Below are 18,864 nucleotides of genomic sequence, written 5' to 3' on the forward strand. Positions count from 1 at the left end.
CCATTGGTGCAACATGTGCAGCAGAACAGCTGCTTAAAGTGACAGCTGCTTAAAGTGACAGAATGACTGTTCAAACCAAGCATAGATGCTCGGTGAATCATAGTGGACAATTATTTAAGTGCGGTTTCCCACCTGCTTGCTTTTCATCAATCTCCACTATCCCTTCATATTTGATTGACAGCTCTGACTTCATAAATCCAGAGAAGGGAGGATGAAAAACAAGCAGGTGGGAAGGTGTATTTAAATGATGTTGTACCGAGCTCACGTGCTTGGTTTGAATAGTCATTCAGTCACTTTATTAAGTAGGGGGCCACTACCATCTCCAAAACAGCAGGCGGCTTCTGTCACCAATATATTATTGCACTGCAACTATTGTTCTGGCCCAGGGGCCTCTTCTGTCCTTAGGATACCGGAAGTTTTTAGTTCAGCCGTAATGTGCAGCCATAATGCAAGTGCTAAAAAGCTTCATTAGTGGAGGTCTGAATGAGGAATAGGGTTATCATAGATGGCGCAGAATCTGATAAGTCTGGGCTCCATAGAACTGATCTATTACCGCACAGATCCGCAGTAGGATGCGCTGAGTCGTTACATAAGTGGATGGATCTCGCTGTTAAAAACACAAGAAACGTTCTCTCTAATTTTGTGAAATACCTTTTATTTCTCATTTTCCAGCCAATGACCAGTCTGTAACTGCAAACATCCAGAATTGAGTCCGGAAGCAAGGATCATTTTATTCGGCGCTGCATTGAGCACTGGTTGTAAAGAAGAACATCATGGAGATCGGGAGAGACTATGCCTTACAGGTCAGTATGTGATGTCCTCCAACCAGGAATGCAAAAGACAAAGAGCAGTCAGCACATGTATGCCATTCATCCTGCGTGCACATTTCCTGGCAGCTGATCACCGGACACATGCAGAACACAATGCACTAATTATGCCTCACCACACTTTTCTTAATTATTTATTGAAGTCTAACTTTCTCAGCTCATTGAGATGAGAATGCAGTAATGTTTCGAGTGGTGTTCGCTTTGTCAGGTGTGAGAAGGTGGAAAGGAGATTCCATTGTGTGCAGGGGACTGGCCACAGAGGTAGTCCGTCATGTCACACGTCACACCACCATCTGTTACTAGACTTCCCACCGGTGTCCTACAGGGGAATACAAGCACTAGTGAACCTTCCTCCTCTCCTCGCAACCTTTTCACACCTCACAAAGGTTAAAACAACCAAAAATTGGGTGTGTTTTACTCTCCCATCGCTAAGTGTTATGCAGTATGTGTAGTGCTAGAGTGCTGCTCGTCTACAAGTTGCTACATTAGTCAGCATTATTATTGTAATCGTATTCTTCAAGTTAGCCTACTACGTTTACAGCGGTTTTCTGGGACTCTCAAGGAAATGTCGGCACAGAATGACTGTTCAAACCAGGTACAGGCTCTTGGGGCACCCATGGAGGGGTCAAACGTTGACATGCAACTTTTCATCTATTCTTTTTTCCTTTATCAAGACCCCCTCCTTTGATGGAAAGCTCTGGCTTCTTAGAGGCAGAGATAGATGGGAAAGTGAAATGAACTGTGTGACCATGCCATGATGCATTGAGCGCCTATACTTGGTTTGAACAGTCATTTTGTTCTGACATATTCCTTTTAAAGAGAACCTGTCCACAGGTTTTTAGACCCCAAAATAACATAATCACAGTAACATAATGATGAATTCTTCCTTACCTTTTATATTACAAGTCCATGTCTCCGTTGTCTTGTAATCCAATGGCAAAGTGCAGGGTCTTAGGCAAAGTGCAGTTAGGCAAAGTTCACACATCAGTTTTTTTCTGTCTGGCCGAATCCAGCTCAAAAACCTATGCAATGGATGCGGTGAAAAAAAGTATGCGTTGCATAAGTTTTTCCATGCGGCCCGTCCGTTTTTTGCCGGATGCGGTTTGATACTGAGCATGCGCAGTTCAAAAAAACGCATTCGGCGGCTGGATGCTTTTTTTGCCGCAGGATGCCGCATCCGGCGTCCATAGGCTCGCATTGTAAATGGTGCCGCATTGCGCCGGATCCGGCATGATGCGTTTTTTTCACCGCAGCAAAAAACGCAGCATGCAACGTTTTATCCGGCCACCGCATCAGCTAAATATGCCGCATACGGCAAAAAACGGACGCAACGCAAGGCCATGCGGCACAAACCAGGCAAATGCAAGTCTATGGGGGAAAAACCGGATGCAGCAACAGCTTTTTTCCAGAAAAGCGCCGGATTGTGCCGCACAGCTAAAACATGATGTGTGAACATACCCTTAGTCTGTACTTACAGCTCTCCAGTTTCTCCGGTCTCCTTCTCCATCCGCCATCGGCCTCCTGTGAATGATTGACAGCACACTCTGTAAATTGTGCCCCTTTTTGACATCTTGCACAGGCGCTCTAATGACGCTGCGAAAGCGAGACTATCTATCTGCGCATGTGCAGCCTCCGAGGATGATGGCACCTGCGCTAGATGTCTGACTCTGTGACATCTTATGTTGACACCATCATTTCCAGGAATGATGCATGCGCAGAAAGGTTCTAATGATGCTGTGAAAGCCTGACTATCCATCTGCGCATGTGCTGCAGGTGCTTTAGCCGGTCACAGAGACGGACAGCTTGTGCAGGTGTAATCATTCCGGAAGACAGCATATGTGCGGTAAGGTTCTAATGATGCTGTGAGAGCTTGACTATGCGTCTGTGCATGTGCTGCCCCCCTGGGAATGACGGAAATCTCAGATGGGCGAGCCGGTCAGCTCGTGCAGGCGTCATCATTCCCGAGTATGGCACATGCGCAGTAAGGTTCTAATGGCGCTGTGAGAGTCAGACTCTCCATCTGCGCATGTGCAGCCTCAGAGAATGATGGCACCTGTGCTAGATGTCTGTCTCTGGGTCATGCTCTCCCAGCCACATCTTGTGTAGACGCCATCATTACTGGGTGTGACACATGTGCAGTAAGGTTATAGTGATGCTGTGAAAGCCTGACTAATCATCTGTGCATGTGGTGACTTCTGGGAATGACAAACATCTCAGGTGGTTTAGCTGGTCACAGAGACGGACAACTCGCGCAAGCACCAACAATCCCGAACACGGCGCATGCGCAGTAAGGTACTAATAATCCTGTGAGAGCCTGACTATAGCTGTTTGCGCATGTGCTGCAAATGCAATTATGTGACCACAATGTGTGTAAACCCCAAGACCTTGTGCACAAAGTGTTTTTTAGCTGCCCTGTTGAAGGTAATTTGGGGGCCTCTATTGTACCTTCATATACATCTGCACAAAGAAAAATGGAAAAACCCATCATACAGAGTTATAAGAGAATGGCTGTATAGATCTCTGAAATAACGTCTTATATAATTCCTTATACTCTTCTTATATACAGCTCTAGTCCTCCTGGATGTATGCGTACTGTCACATGAAGGAAGAATCTTAAATCACATGTTCACCTCATTAAGTGGACTTATGTTTATACATTAAGTGACAAGATCATTCGTCAGTTTGGTCAAGTCCGAACATGCATGGGTCTGGATGACTGGTCAGATGTACTGGGTGTACTGGTGTGTTAGACGTACGTTTCGTTACATGCAGACCTGCATTCCTCCTTCCCAATCTTCAGGCTCATTATCTGGTGGTGAGGATGATGGTTGTATAGCTTAGTCTTGTATATACACAGCCTGAATATTTCACATAATTGGTCTGCGTGGGATAAAGAAAAGTGTAACACTCTGACAATTCACACACATTGGCAAGACTCCATGTGATGATATAATTCTCCCTAAAAGTGAGTCATTGGCCGAACTGACAATATAAACTGAGCACATGGCCTAATAGGAGATATAGCTTTGCGCATGTCCTCCCTCCTTTACTGGTGATGTACAGAGATGGCTTACCTGGAGCGAGCACTAACCACAGAGAAAGCTCAGGCAAACCAGTGCTGTCAATCACCAGTGAGGGAGGCGGTGACGTGCAAAACCAATGGGTGTAATGGAGCGCTGCATCCTAATAGCACGTGTGATTAAACTTCAATTTGTGAAGAACCAAGGCATTGATTAAAACACCAACGGTATGATTTTGTTTTTCTTCTTTCTTTCCTTCACTTCTTAATTTTTGCTTCTGCCTCCTTGTCTTCTTTTTTGCTCATCTTCCCACTCTTCCTCTTCTTGTTTTTCCTCTTTTTGCTAGTGTTCTCCTTTTTTCCTCGTCTTCCTCCTCCTCCTTTTTTTTTTTTTTTCTTTTTATTCCTTCTTCATCTTCTTCCATTTTTTTTTTTGTTTTTCCTTATCCTTGTACTTCTTTTTTTGCTCCTCCTTTTGTCATCTTGTGCTTCTTATTTCATTTTCCCTTATCCTTTGTTTTCTTGTACTTCTTTTTTTATTCTCTTTTCATTCATCTTCTTTCTCTTCCTTTTTCTTCTCTTCATCGTCTCTTCAACTTCTTCTTTGTTCTCTTGTTTTCTCTCGTATTTTTTTGTTATTTTTTTTTTATTCTTCATTCACTTGTTCTTCCTTTTCACTTCCTCATCTTCTTCCTTTTTATCTCGTCTTCTTCGTAGTCTTAGTCGTCGTCGTCTTCTTCGTAGTCTTAGTTGTCGTCGTCTTCTTCGTAGTCTTAGTCGTCGTCGTCTTCTTCGTAGTCTTAGTTGTCGTCGTCTTCTTCGTAGTCTGTCGTCGTCGTCTTCTTCGTAGTCTTAGTCGTCGTCGTCTTCTTCGTAGTCTTAGTCGTCGTCGTCTTCTTCGTAGTCTTAGTCGTCGTCGTCTTCTTCGTAGTCTTAGTCGTCGTCGTCTTCTTCGTAGTCTTAGTCGTCGTCGTCTTCTTCGTAGTCTTAGTCGTCGTCGTCTTCTTCGTAGTCTTAGTCGTCGTCGTCTTCTTCGTAGTCTTAGTCGTCGTCGTCTTCTTCGTAGTCTTAGTCGTCGTCGTCTTCTTCGTAGTCTTAGTCGTCGTCGTCGTCGTCTTCTTCGTAGTCTTAGTCGTCGTCGTCGTCTTCTTCGTAGTCTTAGTCGTCGTCGTCGTCGTCTTCTTCGTAGTCTTAGTCGTCGTCGTCTTCTTCGTAGTCTTAGTCGTCGTCGTCTTCTTCGTAGTCTTAGTCGTCGTCGTCGTCGTCTTCTTCGTAGTCTTAGTCGTCGTCGTCTTCTTCGTAGTCTTAGTCGTCGTCGTCGTCTTCGTAGTTTTAGTCGTCGTCTTCTTCGTAGTCTTAGTCGTCGTCTTTTTCGTAGTCTTAGTCGTCGTCTTCTTCGTAGTCTTAGTCGTCGTCGTCGTCGTCTTCTTCGTAGTCTTAGTCGTCGTCGTCGTCTTCTTCGTAGTCTTAGTCGTCGTCGTCGTCGTCTTCTTCGTAGTCTTAGTCGTCGTCGTCGTCTTCTTCGTAGTCTTAGTCGTCGTCGTCGTCGTCTTCTTCGTAGTCTTAGTCGTCGTCGTCTTCTTCGTAGTCTTAGTCGTCGTCGTCGTCTTCGTAGTTTTAGTCGTCGTCTTCTTCGTAGTCTTAGTCGTCGTCTTTTTCGTAGTCTTAGTCGTCGTCTTCTTCGTAGTCTTAGTCGTCGCCGTCTTCTTCGTAGTCTTAGTCGTCGTCATATACTTGGTTTTTTTTTTTTGTTTCTGATATGGTCTATTCCCCTACAAGGCCATGTGCTTGGTTTATACTGTGAATTTTGGGTTTGTTTTAAATCTATAGACTCCCTAGTAGCGATGCGTGAACCTGGAGTGCAAAAGTCCAGATCCGCATGGGTTCAAAAGAACCCAAGCACCGACCCTCGGCCCGGAGTTCTTAAGGATCTTTGGGTAACAATCTGGGTCTCTCTACCCTGGTAATATCAAAGAAAAATCACTCATTCTACTTCCAGGGCCACTCATTATCTTCATGCATATGCCCTCCTTCCCCCACCCACCGGCAGTCCCCCCATCTGTGATTAGTTGCAGTGAAACCGCGCCGGTACTATGTGTGACAGCGTGTCTGACTGGTTTCAATCAGAAGCGCTGTCTGCACCTAGATTGGTGTAAAAGTAGACAAATAAATAAAAAAAATTGGCTAGGATCCGACCATAATATACCAGCACAGATAAAGCATACAGCTACAGGCTGCAGCCCCCATCTGTGCGCTTATGTTGGCTGTGTATCAAAATAAGAGGATTTGCGTGCTTTTTTTTTTTTTTTTTTTTTTTTCTTTTTAATTTATTTAAGTAAATAATTTTAAAAAATGGCACACAGTTTCCCCCGCCCAATTTTGATACCCAGCCATCATAAAGTCCTACATTTGGGGGCTGGTATTCTCAGGATGGAGAGGTCAATGGTTATTGTGGCCCCCCATCCTAAAAATAGCAGCCTGCAGCTGCCCATGATTGTCACATCCATTAGATGCGACAATCCCAGAACTTTACCCGGCTCATCCCGATTGTCTATGTAAGGTGGCAGTCGGGTTAATAACAGCTCACAGCTGCCAATAAGCTCTAGATTACTAATAGGAGGTATCTATGAGACCCCCCCCCTCCATTACTAATCGGTAAAAAATAAACATAAACGCTTACAAAAATCCTTTATTTGAAATAAAAAACATATCCTCTTTCACCCCTTTTATTAACCCCCAAAACGCCCATGTTCGATGTAATCTGCACACAGCTATTTTTAGGATGGAGGGGGGCCCAAAAAGCATGGGTCTCCCCAGCCTGAGAATACCAGCTCCCAGCTGTTGGATTTATTATTATGACTGGGTATTAAAATGGGTAGAAGGGGGGAGACGACCACACACCATTTTGTTAAATTATTTATTTAAATAATTAAAAAGAAAAAGCCGCATGCGGTTCCTCTTCTTTTGATACATAGCCAAGATAAGTGCATGGCTGGAGGCTGCAGCCTGTAGGTGTATGCTTTATCATAATATGGGGGGACCTTACGCCAATTTATTTCTACACCAATCTAGACGCAGACAGCACCTCTGACAGCTGCCACTCGCTGTAGGGGCGCTGTCTGACTGCAGCCAATCAGAGAGGCCAGGACTGCCGGTGGGCGGGGGAAGCAGTGACTATGTATGAGGATAATGAGCAGCCTCGGAAGTAGCATTACAGCCGTTTGGGAGACATGGTAAGTTTGGCGCGCCTGCTTTCCTTTTTTTTTTTTTTTTCTTTTCATTGATTTTTTTCATTCATTCATTTACTTTTGTAATTACTCGAGTTCCCGTTCCCGGATCATTCCCTGGGGTTCGTTGGTCGGGTGCTTTTGAAACCGCGCAGACCTGGATTTTTGCAGTTTACATCTGCCGATCACTAGTGTTAACCCCTTTAAGTGAAGAGGTGAGCAGCAGCACCAGATACAGTCTATAGACAAGAGTGATGTGATGGATGCCTATGTAAATGCTGCAAAGTCAGTACTGGAGGGCATCAGTAAAGTGGTGATGCTGGCCGTCTCTCTACCATCTTCTTCTCTTGGAGTCCCTCCCTCCCTAAATTCAGACATCACTTCTATGGCACGAGTTTATTAAGTTTCACGTTTATACCTTTTATTTTTATGTAACTGTCTATACTGTATTTGTATTGTTCCCTTTTGTAAATTGTTATATATTTTTTAAACACTGCCTATTTTTGGATTAAATATATAAAATTTAACAGCTTCTTTCCTCATGCTTTATATACAAATCCAAAAACTTAAGGGCCTTATGCTATCTGAAACTGGTCCCCAGCTACCTGTAGAAAGTCTGGGTGGTGGCAGCGTAATTGCTACTGCATAGAATTATTGGAGTGCTATCATTCAGGGTACCGGGTTATGTATACATATATGTGTGTGTGTGTGTGTGTGTGTGTGTGTGTGTATGTATGTATGTATGTATGTATGTATGTGTATATGTATGTATATATATATATATATATATATATATATATATATATATATATATATATATATTATTATTATTATTATTATTATTATTATTATTATTATTATTATTATTATTATTATTATTATTATTATTATTATTATTATTATTATTATTATTATTCCATTAGCGGGAATCTGTGATATATACATTTACCCTTGCTGTGAGACCATCCAGCATTATCAGCTCAGCAGCCTCATTTTATGCACTGTTCTGCAGTACCAAAAGTGGCCTGCCGACAATGGGGGCGCTAGAGAGTAGTCGTGTTTGTGGCAAATCAGCGAACAGCTGCGGGATATCTGAGTGACTCCCCCGGCTGTTCATTACAAATGAGCTACTCATGAGCCAGATCAGACACCCCATACTTTGCATTGACGAGGGGCAAGCACCCCGAAACACCGTGTCTGCAAATTGGGATTCTGATCTGGCATATATCCTAAGTCATATGCAAAGGATTGTTAAAAATCCACTTTTGACTTTTAGGATCGCTACGTCCAATAGCTGGCGCTGCGCTAGAGTTTGTCTCCTTTCCTGGTGAGACAATTTGCAAAATCGTGGGAACCCCACTATGCAACTTTGTTTGCCAATGCACCCCTGACCGTGATAAAGCAATCAAATCTGGTCATTCTACTATTTTCCCATGACTTTTTGGGCTTTTCTGTCATTCTGTAGTCTAAACCAGATCCTATAGTCTGCAAAAACATTAGTGCATGCCCTCATCATCTCCCGCCTCGACTACTGCAACCTCCTGCTCTCTGGCCTCCCTTCCAACACTCTTGCACCCCTCCAATCTATCCTAAACTCTGCAGCCCGCTTAATCCACCTCTCCCCTCGCTACTCCCCAGCCTCGCCACTCTGCCAATCCCTTCACTGGCTTCCCATCGCCCAACGACTCCAGTTCAAAACATTAACCATGACATACAAAGCCATGCACAACCTGTCACCTCCCTACATCTGTGACCTAGTCTCCCGGTACCTACCTGCACGCAACCTTAGATCCTCACAAGATCTCCTTCTCTGCTCCTCTCTTATCTCCTCTTCCCACAATCGTGTACAAGATTTCTCCCGTGCATCCCCCATACTCTGGAACGCTCTACCTCAGCACATCAGACTCTCCACGACCGTGGAAAGCTTCAAGAGGAACCTCAAGACCCACCTCTTCCAACAAGCCTACAACCTACAATAGCCTTCAGCCCAGTAGACCACTGCGCAACCAGCTCTGTCCTCACCTATTGTACCATCACCCATTCCCTGTAGACTGTGAGCCCTCGCGGGCAGGGTCCTCTCTCCTCCTATACCAGTCTGTCTTGTACTGTTAATGATTGTTGTACGTATACCCTCTTTCACTTGTAAAGCGCCATGGAATAAATGGCGCTATAATAATAAATAATAATAATAATAATAATAATAGTGATACACCATGTGTGCAGCAAAAAAAGAGAAATGCTACAAGGCCAAGTAATGGGAGGCTACAGAGGGGCCCGTCCGTCTTTATTATTTCGGGTTCATGAATAGTGGTCTATACCTTCTGGCATGTAGAGCTAGTAAACCATGAATATCTGAGGGTCTAGGGAGAATCGTAGCACCAGCTAATGGAAGAATAAGCCGTGTACAAGGACACAAGAATCAGAACAGAAACATCTTAATGTCACTTATGTCTTGTAATGGTTATTATTTGTATTTTTTTTTTTCCTTTTGAAGACTGTAGGCAATAAAGTGCATGAATTGTGATTTCCTATTCATTAAGCCCCTTCATAGCACTTAGTGTTGTAAGTACCCCCTTTCTGTGCGGCATTTAAATGTGTATCCATGGCTATATATACACAATATATTATTGTACCTGATGAGTAGTCCGTCCTAATATGTGTGCCATGAGTCAAGCTGAAAGCATTTTACCCTCAAATTTAGAACATTAGGTGAAGGTAACCACATCTCTACGTCGTGTGCTACGTGGACAAGTGCTCAACAACTGCAGGATCTTTTCTGACCTCCCCTTCGACATCCATTCTTTTATCTGAGGTCAGCCCCTTATGTTTCGGAGAAGCCAAGATCAGTATCTCCCTTCTAGTTCATGTTCGTGATCCAGCTTTTGTGTGGCCGGTCATGTTCTTCCACCCAACTTCCCCCAACCATATCTTTATGGACCCTGTGCACAGTCGTGGGGAACAGAAAAGGGCTTTCCCCAAACTGTTCCCACAAAGCTGGAAGCTACTATTGTCCACAGGGTCTTGAGCTGATACATTAAGATTTCCCTTCAAGAGAACTAATAGGTTGTAATGAACCCAAAGTATCAAACCTACTCCAACAACTGGTAACGTTCTCCTGGAATCACCAAGCCCAGACTCGTCCATCAGATGCCAGAAAGAAGAGTAAGATCCGTCACAGCACAGGGCACATTTCCTCCAGAGCCTAGTGGTGGTGACCGCTCCGTTTGACTTCAACATTGTGCTTGGTGATGTACCCCTCGGCGTTGTGCTTGGTGATGTGCAGCTGCTGTAGCTTCTCGGCCATGAAGTTCTCGGCTGGAGCAGTGTTTGGATCACACTGGTATCGGTGAGCTCATTGCCATCTGCCATTCTGTCTCATATTTGTAAAGGCAGACTACATGGTGAGGGGCCGGATGTGATATACTGGCTTGGGGTGGGTGCAGGATATTATACAACACGGAGGTGGGAAGAGGGGCTGGATGTTCTACACGGGGAGTGGGGTTGTCAAGGAGCCAGATGTTATACACCAGAGGGGAGGAGTAAGGTTTAGATGTGGGTGTAGCGCAGACGTCCCTCCACCCCCTGCTTACCTCCCCTTAGGCACATGCGCTCACACGCAGTCTTGCCCATGTCATTTGCCTCAGCCTCTCCGGTGGTCCCAACCTTGCTAGTGACTCTGCCTGTCCGTCCTGGCCTTGCCATTAGCCTCAGCCACACTAGTGGTCCCAGCATTGCTAGTGACTCTGCTTATCTGTCTTGGCCGTGCCATTTGCCTCAGCCACTCCGGTGGTCCTAGCCTTGCTAGCAACTCTGCCTGTCCACCCTTGCCTTGCCATTTGCCTCAGCCACTCCGGTGGTCCTAGCCTTGCTAGCAACTCTGCCTGTCCATCCTGGCCTTGCCATTTGCCTCAGCCACTCCGGTGGTCCCAGCATTGCTAGTGACTCTGCTTATCTGTCTTGGCCGTGCCATTTGCCTCAGCCACTCCGGTGGTCCTAGCCTTGCTAGCAACTCTGCCTGTCCATCCTTGCCTTGCCATTTGCCTCAGCCACTCCGGTGGTCCTAGCCTTGCTAGCAACTCTGCCTGTCCATCCTGGCCTTGCCATTTGCCTCAGCCACTCCGGTGGTCCCAGCATTGCTAGTGACTCTGCTTATCTGTCCTGGCTGTGCCATCTTCCTCAGCCTCTCCGGTGGTCCCAGCATTGCTAGTGACTCTGCTTATCTGTCTTGACCGTGCCCATCTTCCTCAGCCTCTCCGGTGGTCCCAGCATTGCTAGTGACTCTGCTTATCTGTCCTGACTGTGCCATCTTCCTCAGCCTCTCCGGTGGTCCTAGCCTTGCTAGTGACTCTGCCTGTCCGTCCTGGCTGTGCCATCTGCCTCAGCTTCTCCTGTAGTCTCAGCCTTGCTAGTGACTCTGCTTATCTGTCCTGGCTGTGCCATCTTCCTCAGCCTCTCCGGTGGTCCTAGCCTTGCTAGTGACTCTGCCTGTCCGTCCTGGCTGTGCCATCTGCCTCAGCTTCTCCTGTAGTCTCAGCCTTGCTAGTGACTCTGCCTGTCCATGCTGTCAGCTTCAGCTATCCTGGTGGTCCCTGTCTACACTAGAGACTCAGCCTGTCTGCACCTGTGTCCGTCTCTGCTATGAGAGTCAGTTGACACAGTCCCGGTCTCTGCCCTGGGAGTAGAACCTCGTGGTGGGCGCTTAGTCAGGCCCCTCCCACTAAATGGTAAGCCCGGGGTCCACCTGTGGTCCAGTGTATCAACTTCTGCTCGCCGCCTCACCAGCGGTGAGCATTTCAGGGGGGCAAGGGGGCTGAATGAGACACCTGAATTTAACGATTAAGGGTGAATTTACATTGCATGATTTTCGTAAATGCACCTTCCTCTGAAGTCTCTAAATAGTGCAATCATCTGACAAAGAAACCGCTCATTTGTTGGGTGAAATGACTTTTAAGTTTGCACACAAGTTGGTCGTTCTCGGCAGCGCATCGTCCCGTGTAAACAGGTAATGTGCTGCCAATAACAATCAGGAATAGAGCGTTCAGAATCTGAAGCTGGGCTGTCGTGTATAAATGGACTATTAAACATGTCGGCGGTCGTTAAACTCCGCGTATTATATTGCCGCGATCTGAGTGGATATAGACGCTCTAATAGGACGCTGTGCCTTGGGTTACAGCTCCTGATTACTCGCGGCACCATGTTATTTAGCCAGCCCCATTGTCTTGGAGAAGCACACCATAAAACACAGCCCATTTGCTGGAAGCGCGGTAGCATTCATTACTAGAGAATACCGTTGATTTGCGGTCCTCCTTTTATGATTCAGTGATTTACAATTCACGATGGTTTCCAATTAACAAGTTTAATCTCTATGGAAAAGAATAATTATTGTACAGTGACATTTGAACGGTGTCCCTGGATTTCAGCTTCAAAATCTATTATCTTTGTGTCATTTACATGTTTGGTTAAAACCACTTATTTCCTTCATAATTACATGTCACAATTTGTTTCCACTCGGAGCTCAGGTTTATACTGTAATTAAGCAACAGAAGAGAAATCCCAGCCCCAAATTAACATGTAATGAATGTTTTGGTGGCAGCGAGCCTGCTTGAGATTGCACACGTGTAGACGGGGGTACGTCTAAGTCATTTTCTCGTGATCCTCGTTCGGAGTAGGAGCTTAGTGTTTTATAGCCGGGGCCCTCCAATGGCCCATCACTCACCATCTTTTCTTTTTTGGTTTCTAAATTTTTTTTACCCTTTTATCATTTTGTACAATACAGATGGCTGGTTTTCCTTGCAGATATCTAGCTCTTCAGGGCAATCCTACATTGCATGCTTCCTAGGAAAAAACTAATTGGACACCATCAAGGAGGAAGAACTTCCTCTAGTGTCACCTGATGGTAAAAAAACAAAGCAGAAAACTCCTAAAATTCAATTTTAATGTAATCCGATTAAAAGGGAAGGGAATCTTCCAAAACCAAAACAGAGATCCTTTCAAAAATACAATAAGTGTCAATGTTAAAAAGCCACAAGGGAGGGGGAGGGGATCTGACCCTCACAATGCCCTAAATTCACCCCTTCCTTGCCGCGGAGGTCGACGCCCTAAGAATCTGCGCAGCTGGCGCCCCCGCTCTACGTCGACTCTCCCTCCTGGCCCTATAATGGCCCTAGGAGTTGTGAGGTGATGGTACCGTGAAGGATTCACACATTCAAATGAACCTAATTTCAAGATATAATATAGATAATATCAATAACCTATGTCCAATATAATTAATTGGAAATATGTACGGGCACAATGACCCAGAACCACTCAATAAACTCCAGCGGTCCCTAAACGAAACCACCCGACGCGTTTCCCCTCATCAATCTGAGGTTCTTCAGGAGTGGAAAGAAAAATTAGTTCATAGAACAAAGAGGTAGATGAATGCTGGTGGTCCCAAAGAAAAAAAAAAAGTGTCACCTGATGGTAGCTACCCTGTAAGTTAACGCCCCACCCATTAAAGGGTTAGTACCAAGCATAGAAGCTATTCCCCATCATCGTGACTGCCTCGACCAATCCTGAGAATGAAGATCTGCAAGTGTGCTTGTGGAGCACCCCAGGGGGTCAGGGAAGATACTAGTCACCGGGCCGGTGAGAATCAAGGGATGTCACGAGTGGCCCTGCCCGATTTCATGACCCCGAGATGTCCTTGGAGGTTAATTTCGTGACACCACCTTCGGTATGCGGCCAGGGAATTAGCCGTCGCTACTGTCGCTGTCCTTCGGGGCTGATGGTAGTAGCAGCTAAGATGTTTCTGGTCCCCACAGGTGGAGCAGGCCCCGGGGAGGATGATGAGGGGAGTAGTAATGGTGGGCACCAAAGCGCTAGGTGCCAGTAAGGACAGGCGGACGCAGTCTCTGTGGGTTCCAGGTGTTTTACTCAGTTCTTTAAGTAACCCGGTTGCCGATTCCGACACACTGGCCCCCGCTGTGATGGGCCCCAGACGATCCCGAGCAATTCAAAGTCACCGCCGCTGTTCCCACTGTCAGTCCTTTCTGGTCGGGGTCTCTCCAATCCCGATGTATGTGGAATATGGAACGGGTCGCTGGTGTTTCCTGCACTCACCGCAGACCCTGGAATCCTGTGTAGCTGTAGAGAACCCGGGCTGAGCTGGATGCTCCAAGCCACGGGTCCTAGGTACGTCTCACCCCAAGCTGTGCCCGGGGCTAACTGGCCATGTGTACAGATGCTCCTTCCCTTTTCCGCAAGTGCTGCCCGCCCCCCAGGTGGCTGACTCAGTGACCGGGAAAGCCCCATGCTTCGTGATGGCCACCCCCCCATCTACCCCAGGCCATCCCCCCCCAGTGGGGAGGCAACTAACGGTGTTTTGTGTGTGAATGTGAGAATTGCCAGCGATTAACCTCTCCTTACCCAGGATGAGTACTACATCTTAAGAGATGCAGTACACTTTGGCGACTGAAGTCTTAGGGGCGCCACACATGGTCAACCCTGAGTGAAGCCGAGGTAGAGCATGAGCATCTCGGAGACTGCTAAGGATGGCACTCATGGAGATGTGCATGCTCAACCTCCGCTCCGTTTAGACTGGGTTTTGCAGAGCCCGGTTGTAGGGATCGGCTAAAGTTTTAGCGGTTGGACCCCCAGTGATCAGGAAATTATCCCCTCTCTTATGGATGGGAGATTACTCTTTAATGGGTCGCAACCAATAGGTTGCACTAGGGAGGCTACTTTTCTAACGATAGGGAAAAACTTAGTACAAACTCTTGAAGGAGACTTTAAAATATGACAAGAGATATCATCCAAAGCAGATACTTTACTCTCCATGATGTTTTGTATGGTCATGTTTCCTGTACGTCCTCATGGACACTGCAGGAGTCCTGCAATGTCTTGCTACACTGTGTTAGTGCGGGCACGCTCCTCTCCTGTCTGCCGCAACCACCCGTCGCACTCGGGATCACGTAGTAGTGGACAACTGATGCAGACAGGAGAGAGGGAGGAGAGAGCAGGGCGCACACCCACGATGTAGGGGAAGTGTGCCGCACCCTGATTAAGGGGCATAATGGTGCATGGAACCCTCGGCCATTCCAAGGGTGCACTGAAGACTCCTTATTTGTGTGTGACCTAAAACTGCTTAAAAATTATTTTTAAATTCCCCGTAGAACTATGAATAGTTTTGACCATGTTGCGATAGTCACAAACTCCCATTGAGTCCCCCCAAACACCGTAGATAAGTCGTCCAAACCTGACGATGATCTGTTGTGTTTTTGGGGCTTCCCCGCCCTCCTCCCTCAGTCGGTTTGAAATTCTAATGCCCAGATTCTTCACTCCCCAATGTCGGATCCTTTTTGATCAGTGGGGATATTTGCCTGCCGGGCGTTTGTGTGCATGAGGGCGTCAATGGAGAAGGCTATGTAAGGTGTATGGCCAGCTTTATTCTCTCGCCACACGGAATACATTGACGATCTGCTGACTCTATAGGAGTCGGGAGTTGGTTGGAGAAAGTACATTTGTTTTTTCAAAGCATGATCCTGAATCCTTGGATATAATCCATGTTTTCTTGGATGGTCTAGGGGGACTTCTCCAGGATTTATGATTTGCTGTTGTATAGGGCCGACATGGTGCATGACACAGAAATTCAGTGTCTAAGGAGCAACCTCTCCCCCTTAAACTCCAGTCATGGCCTCTCAAACAGCCAAATCAGATATCTGGATTTGCACTGAGGAGGGGCAAACACTCCGAAACACGTGTCTGCAAATTGAGCATATGGTTTGACTTTTATCCTAAGTCATGTGACAGGGTTTGATATTGACTTTTAGCTGTTGCTATTTCCAGAAGGTGGCACCAGAGATCCAGTCCTCTTCCTCTCTGAAAAGGCAATTTGGAAATAGGGATTCAAAGAACGCCATGATTGTCGCAGAACTGCATAAGGGAGCTTTCACACTTGCGTTGAACGGCATCCGTCACAATGCGTTGTGTGACGCATGTGACGGATGCGTTGTAAATAGTGTGTTATAAAGGCAACGGATTCCTGTGAAATAATGCGTTGCGTTAAGCCCCCATCATCACCGCACACCCCGGCACTACTGCTCCCATCATGACCGCACACACCGGCACTACTGCTCACATCATCACCGCACACACCGGCACTACTGCTCACATCATCACTGCCCCCATCAGCACCGCACACACCGGCACTACCGCCCCCATCATCACTGCCCACATACCGGCATTACCGCACCGCTCACACACCGGCACTACCGCACCCATCATCACCACACACACTACCTCAGTGACGTCCCCGCTGACAGTGCGACTCACTTCAGTTGCTGCCTGGAGCTGACAGAGAGCGGCAGTGTTCTACGGCCGCTCCTGTCGGCTTCATGTAGCAGAGCTAGATGCGTCGCGGGACCTCGTGTGGATTACGTTGGACCTGGAGGGGTATTTGGGGATTAATAAAGTGGTGAAAGAGGGTGTTTTTTTTTTTTCTTTGATTCCAAATAAAGTATTTTTTTGGGTGTATGTGTTTATTTACTTTCACTTACAGGTTAATCATTGTGGGTGTCTCATAGACACCTGCCATGATTAACCTAGGACTTAGTGGCAGCTATGGGCTGCTGCCATTAACTCCTCATTACCTCGATTGCCACCGCACCAGGGCAATTCGGGATGAGCCGGGTAGAGTCCCGGGACTGTCGCATCTAATGGATGCGATAATTCCGGGGCGGCTGCTGGCTGATATTTTTAGGCTGGGGGGCTCCCCATAACTTGGGGCTCCCCATCCTGAGAATAGCAGCCTGCAGCTGTATGGCTTTACCTTGGCTGGTATCAAAATTGGGGGGGGGGACCGCATGCCGTTTTTTCTAATTATTTATTTATTTACTGCATGATCTAGACGCCCACCGGCGGCTGTGATGGGTTGCAGTGAGACAGCTGTCACTCAGCGTGGGGGCGTGTCTGACTGCAACCAATCATAGGTGCACCGGTGGGCGGGGAAAGCAGGGAATACTAGATGGAATAATGAGCGGCCGGCATTTTCAAAAGAGGAGAAGCCGCCAGAGCAGTGTGACAGCCGTGCAGCGCCGCGCCGGTGATCGGTGAGTATGAGAGAGGGGGATAGACCGACATTGACAGAGACAGAGAGAGAGACCAGGAGTGCTTTTAATGATTTAGAACGTTCTGCTGGACATGCTGAGCATGCTCAGTAGAGCGGGACAGAATCCTGCTCTAGAATCCGTCGCCAAACACATGGCGACGGAATCCAGCACCATAGACATTCATTATGCCTGTTAACAGATTCCGACTAAATCCTGCGGAGTGTGTTTTTTTTTTTTTTTTTTACAGCAACAAAAAACGCTACATTCAGCGTTCCTTCTGCCCGACGGGCACTGTCGGTCGCCGTCAAAACATCTGATGCGCCGCGGGGCGGATGCAACGCAAGACCATCCATTGCAATCCGCTCTTAATTGAAGCCTTTGAGGAATAAACAGATTCCTGCAACAGTTACCGGATGCCGTTCAACGCAAGTGTGAAAGCTCCCTAACTCTGGCTCCAGCCATAGGGTGTGGATACAAGGCAACATTTATTCTTTGTGCGATGGTTGATATGCATAGACGTTGTGAACTTCATAATGAAAATGAGCCTCCTTGTCACCAGGAAAGTGTCACGCTTGACAATCCTGTGGTGTCCGGCTGTAGAAGGTCGCAGTGTTTGGCTGCACAAACTGCTCCCTGACATTCTCTTGTTCTCTGCTTGGGGTTAATACCTTTCCATTTAGGACCCTGTGGATTTCCTCACCTTTCAGCTGTTAATTATCAGCACTTACCTTTGTTTCTGTAAATACTCTCATTCCCCTTGGTCTTTGGTGATTTAGAGTTAAAACCTATACAGGCTTGTATCCATCTGAACAATCATTGTTGTTTGTTGCTGTACCTCTCCCTGAGTCATCCTGGAGATAAGTAGTTCATATGATTTTTCACTGTGTGTTCTTCCTGTGTCTTCTTTAGAACTTGGTGGTGTTGACTAAGCGCTCATCTCATCCGTTCCCTACCTAGGGCCCAGTTTTAATGTCAATCAGGGTCAAGTATCCTGCTCGGTGCATAGGTGCAGAACCTATCAGGGGAGCTAGGGGCAATCGGAAGGTTTTTTCAGGGGTCACCACATATCCCACTTCTTTTCCCTGTCACCGTATGTGTGGTACTTCCCCATACCTAGCATGACACCGAGGCAGAGAATGCCCCGGGAAGGGCAGTTTCGATTAGCACTCTGTGGGGCTTCTTCTTGGACACCATTACGATCAGTATTTCAAATGTACAAGGGGATAGTTTGCTTTGCAATAAAGTCTAGCGAAGGGGCCGTAGCTTTTATTCCACTTTGTCCAGAGTTAACCCATTGTTGCCAATCTTTATCCAAATATTCGATGAATGGATGGAGTATCTTTAAAGGAGGGGCATGGCATCTCTTCAAAGCGGGATGTAAAAAGTCTGACCGGCCTATTACATCTGCTGTCAACATCTTGTAGGACCACGTGAGTTTCTGGGTACAAACGAAACGTTGATCCTCTTGAGACCTGGAACACACACTGTGTGTCTGTCTCTATCGGTCGGTCTCTGTCGGTCGGTCTCTGTCGGTCGGTCTCTGTCGGTCGGTCTCTGTCGGTCGGTCTCTGTCGGTCGGTCTCAGTCGGTCGGTCTCAGTCGGTCGGTCTCTGTCGGTCGGTCTCTGTCGGTCGGTCTCTGTCGGTCGGTCTCTGTCGGTCGGTCTCGGTCTGTCTCTGTCGGTCTGTCTGTCTGTCTGTCGG

General features: G+C 46.8%; 1 protein-coding gene across 1 annotated transcript in view; it reads left to right on the forward strand.

Annotated features, from left to right (window-relative positions):
- PMFBP1 (polyamine modulated factor 1 binding protein 1) overlaps positions 1-18,864 on the forward strand; it is a 166,617-nt gene that overhangs the window by 1,131 nt on the left and 146,622 nt on the right. The window contains exon 2 of the mRNA XM_075326032.1: positions 673-803. Within this exon, the coding sequence (XP_075182147.1) occupies positions 774-803 (30 nt within the window). The 5' untranslated portion in view covers positions 673-773. The remainder of the gene's footprint in view (positions 1-672; positions 804-18,864) is intronic.

The sequence above is a fragment of the Anomaloglossus baeobatrachus genome, chromosome 10 (assembly GCF_048569485.1).
Source record: "Anomaloglossus baeobatrachus isolate aAnoBae1 chromosome 10, aAnoBae1.hap1, whole genome shotgun sequence".
Taxonomy (NCBI): Eukaryota; Metazoa; Chordata; class Amphibia; order Anura; family Aromobatidae; genus Anomaloglossus; species Anomaloglossus baeobatrachus.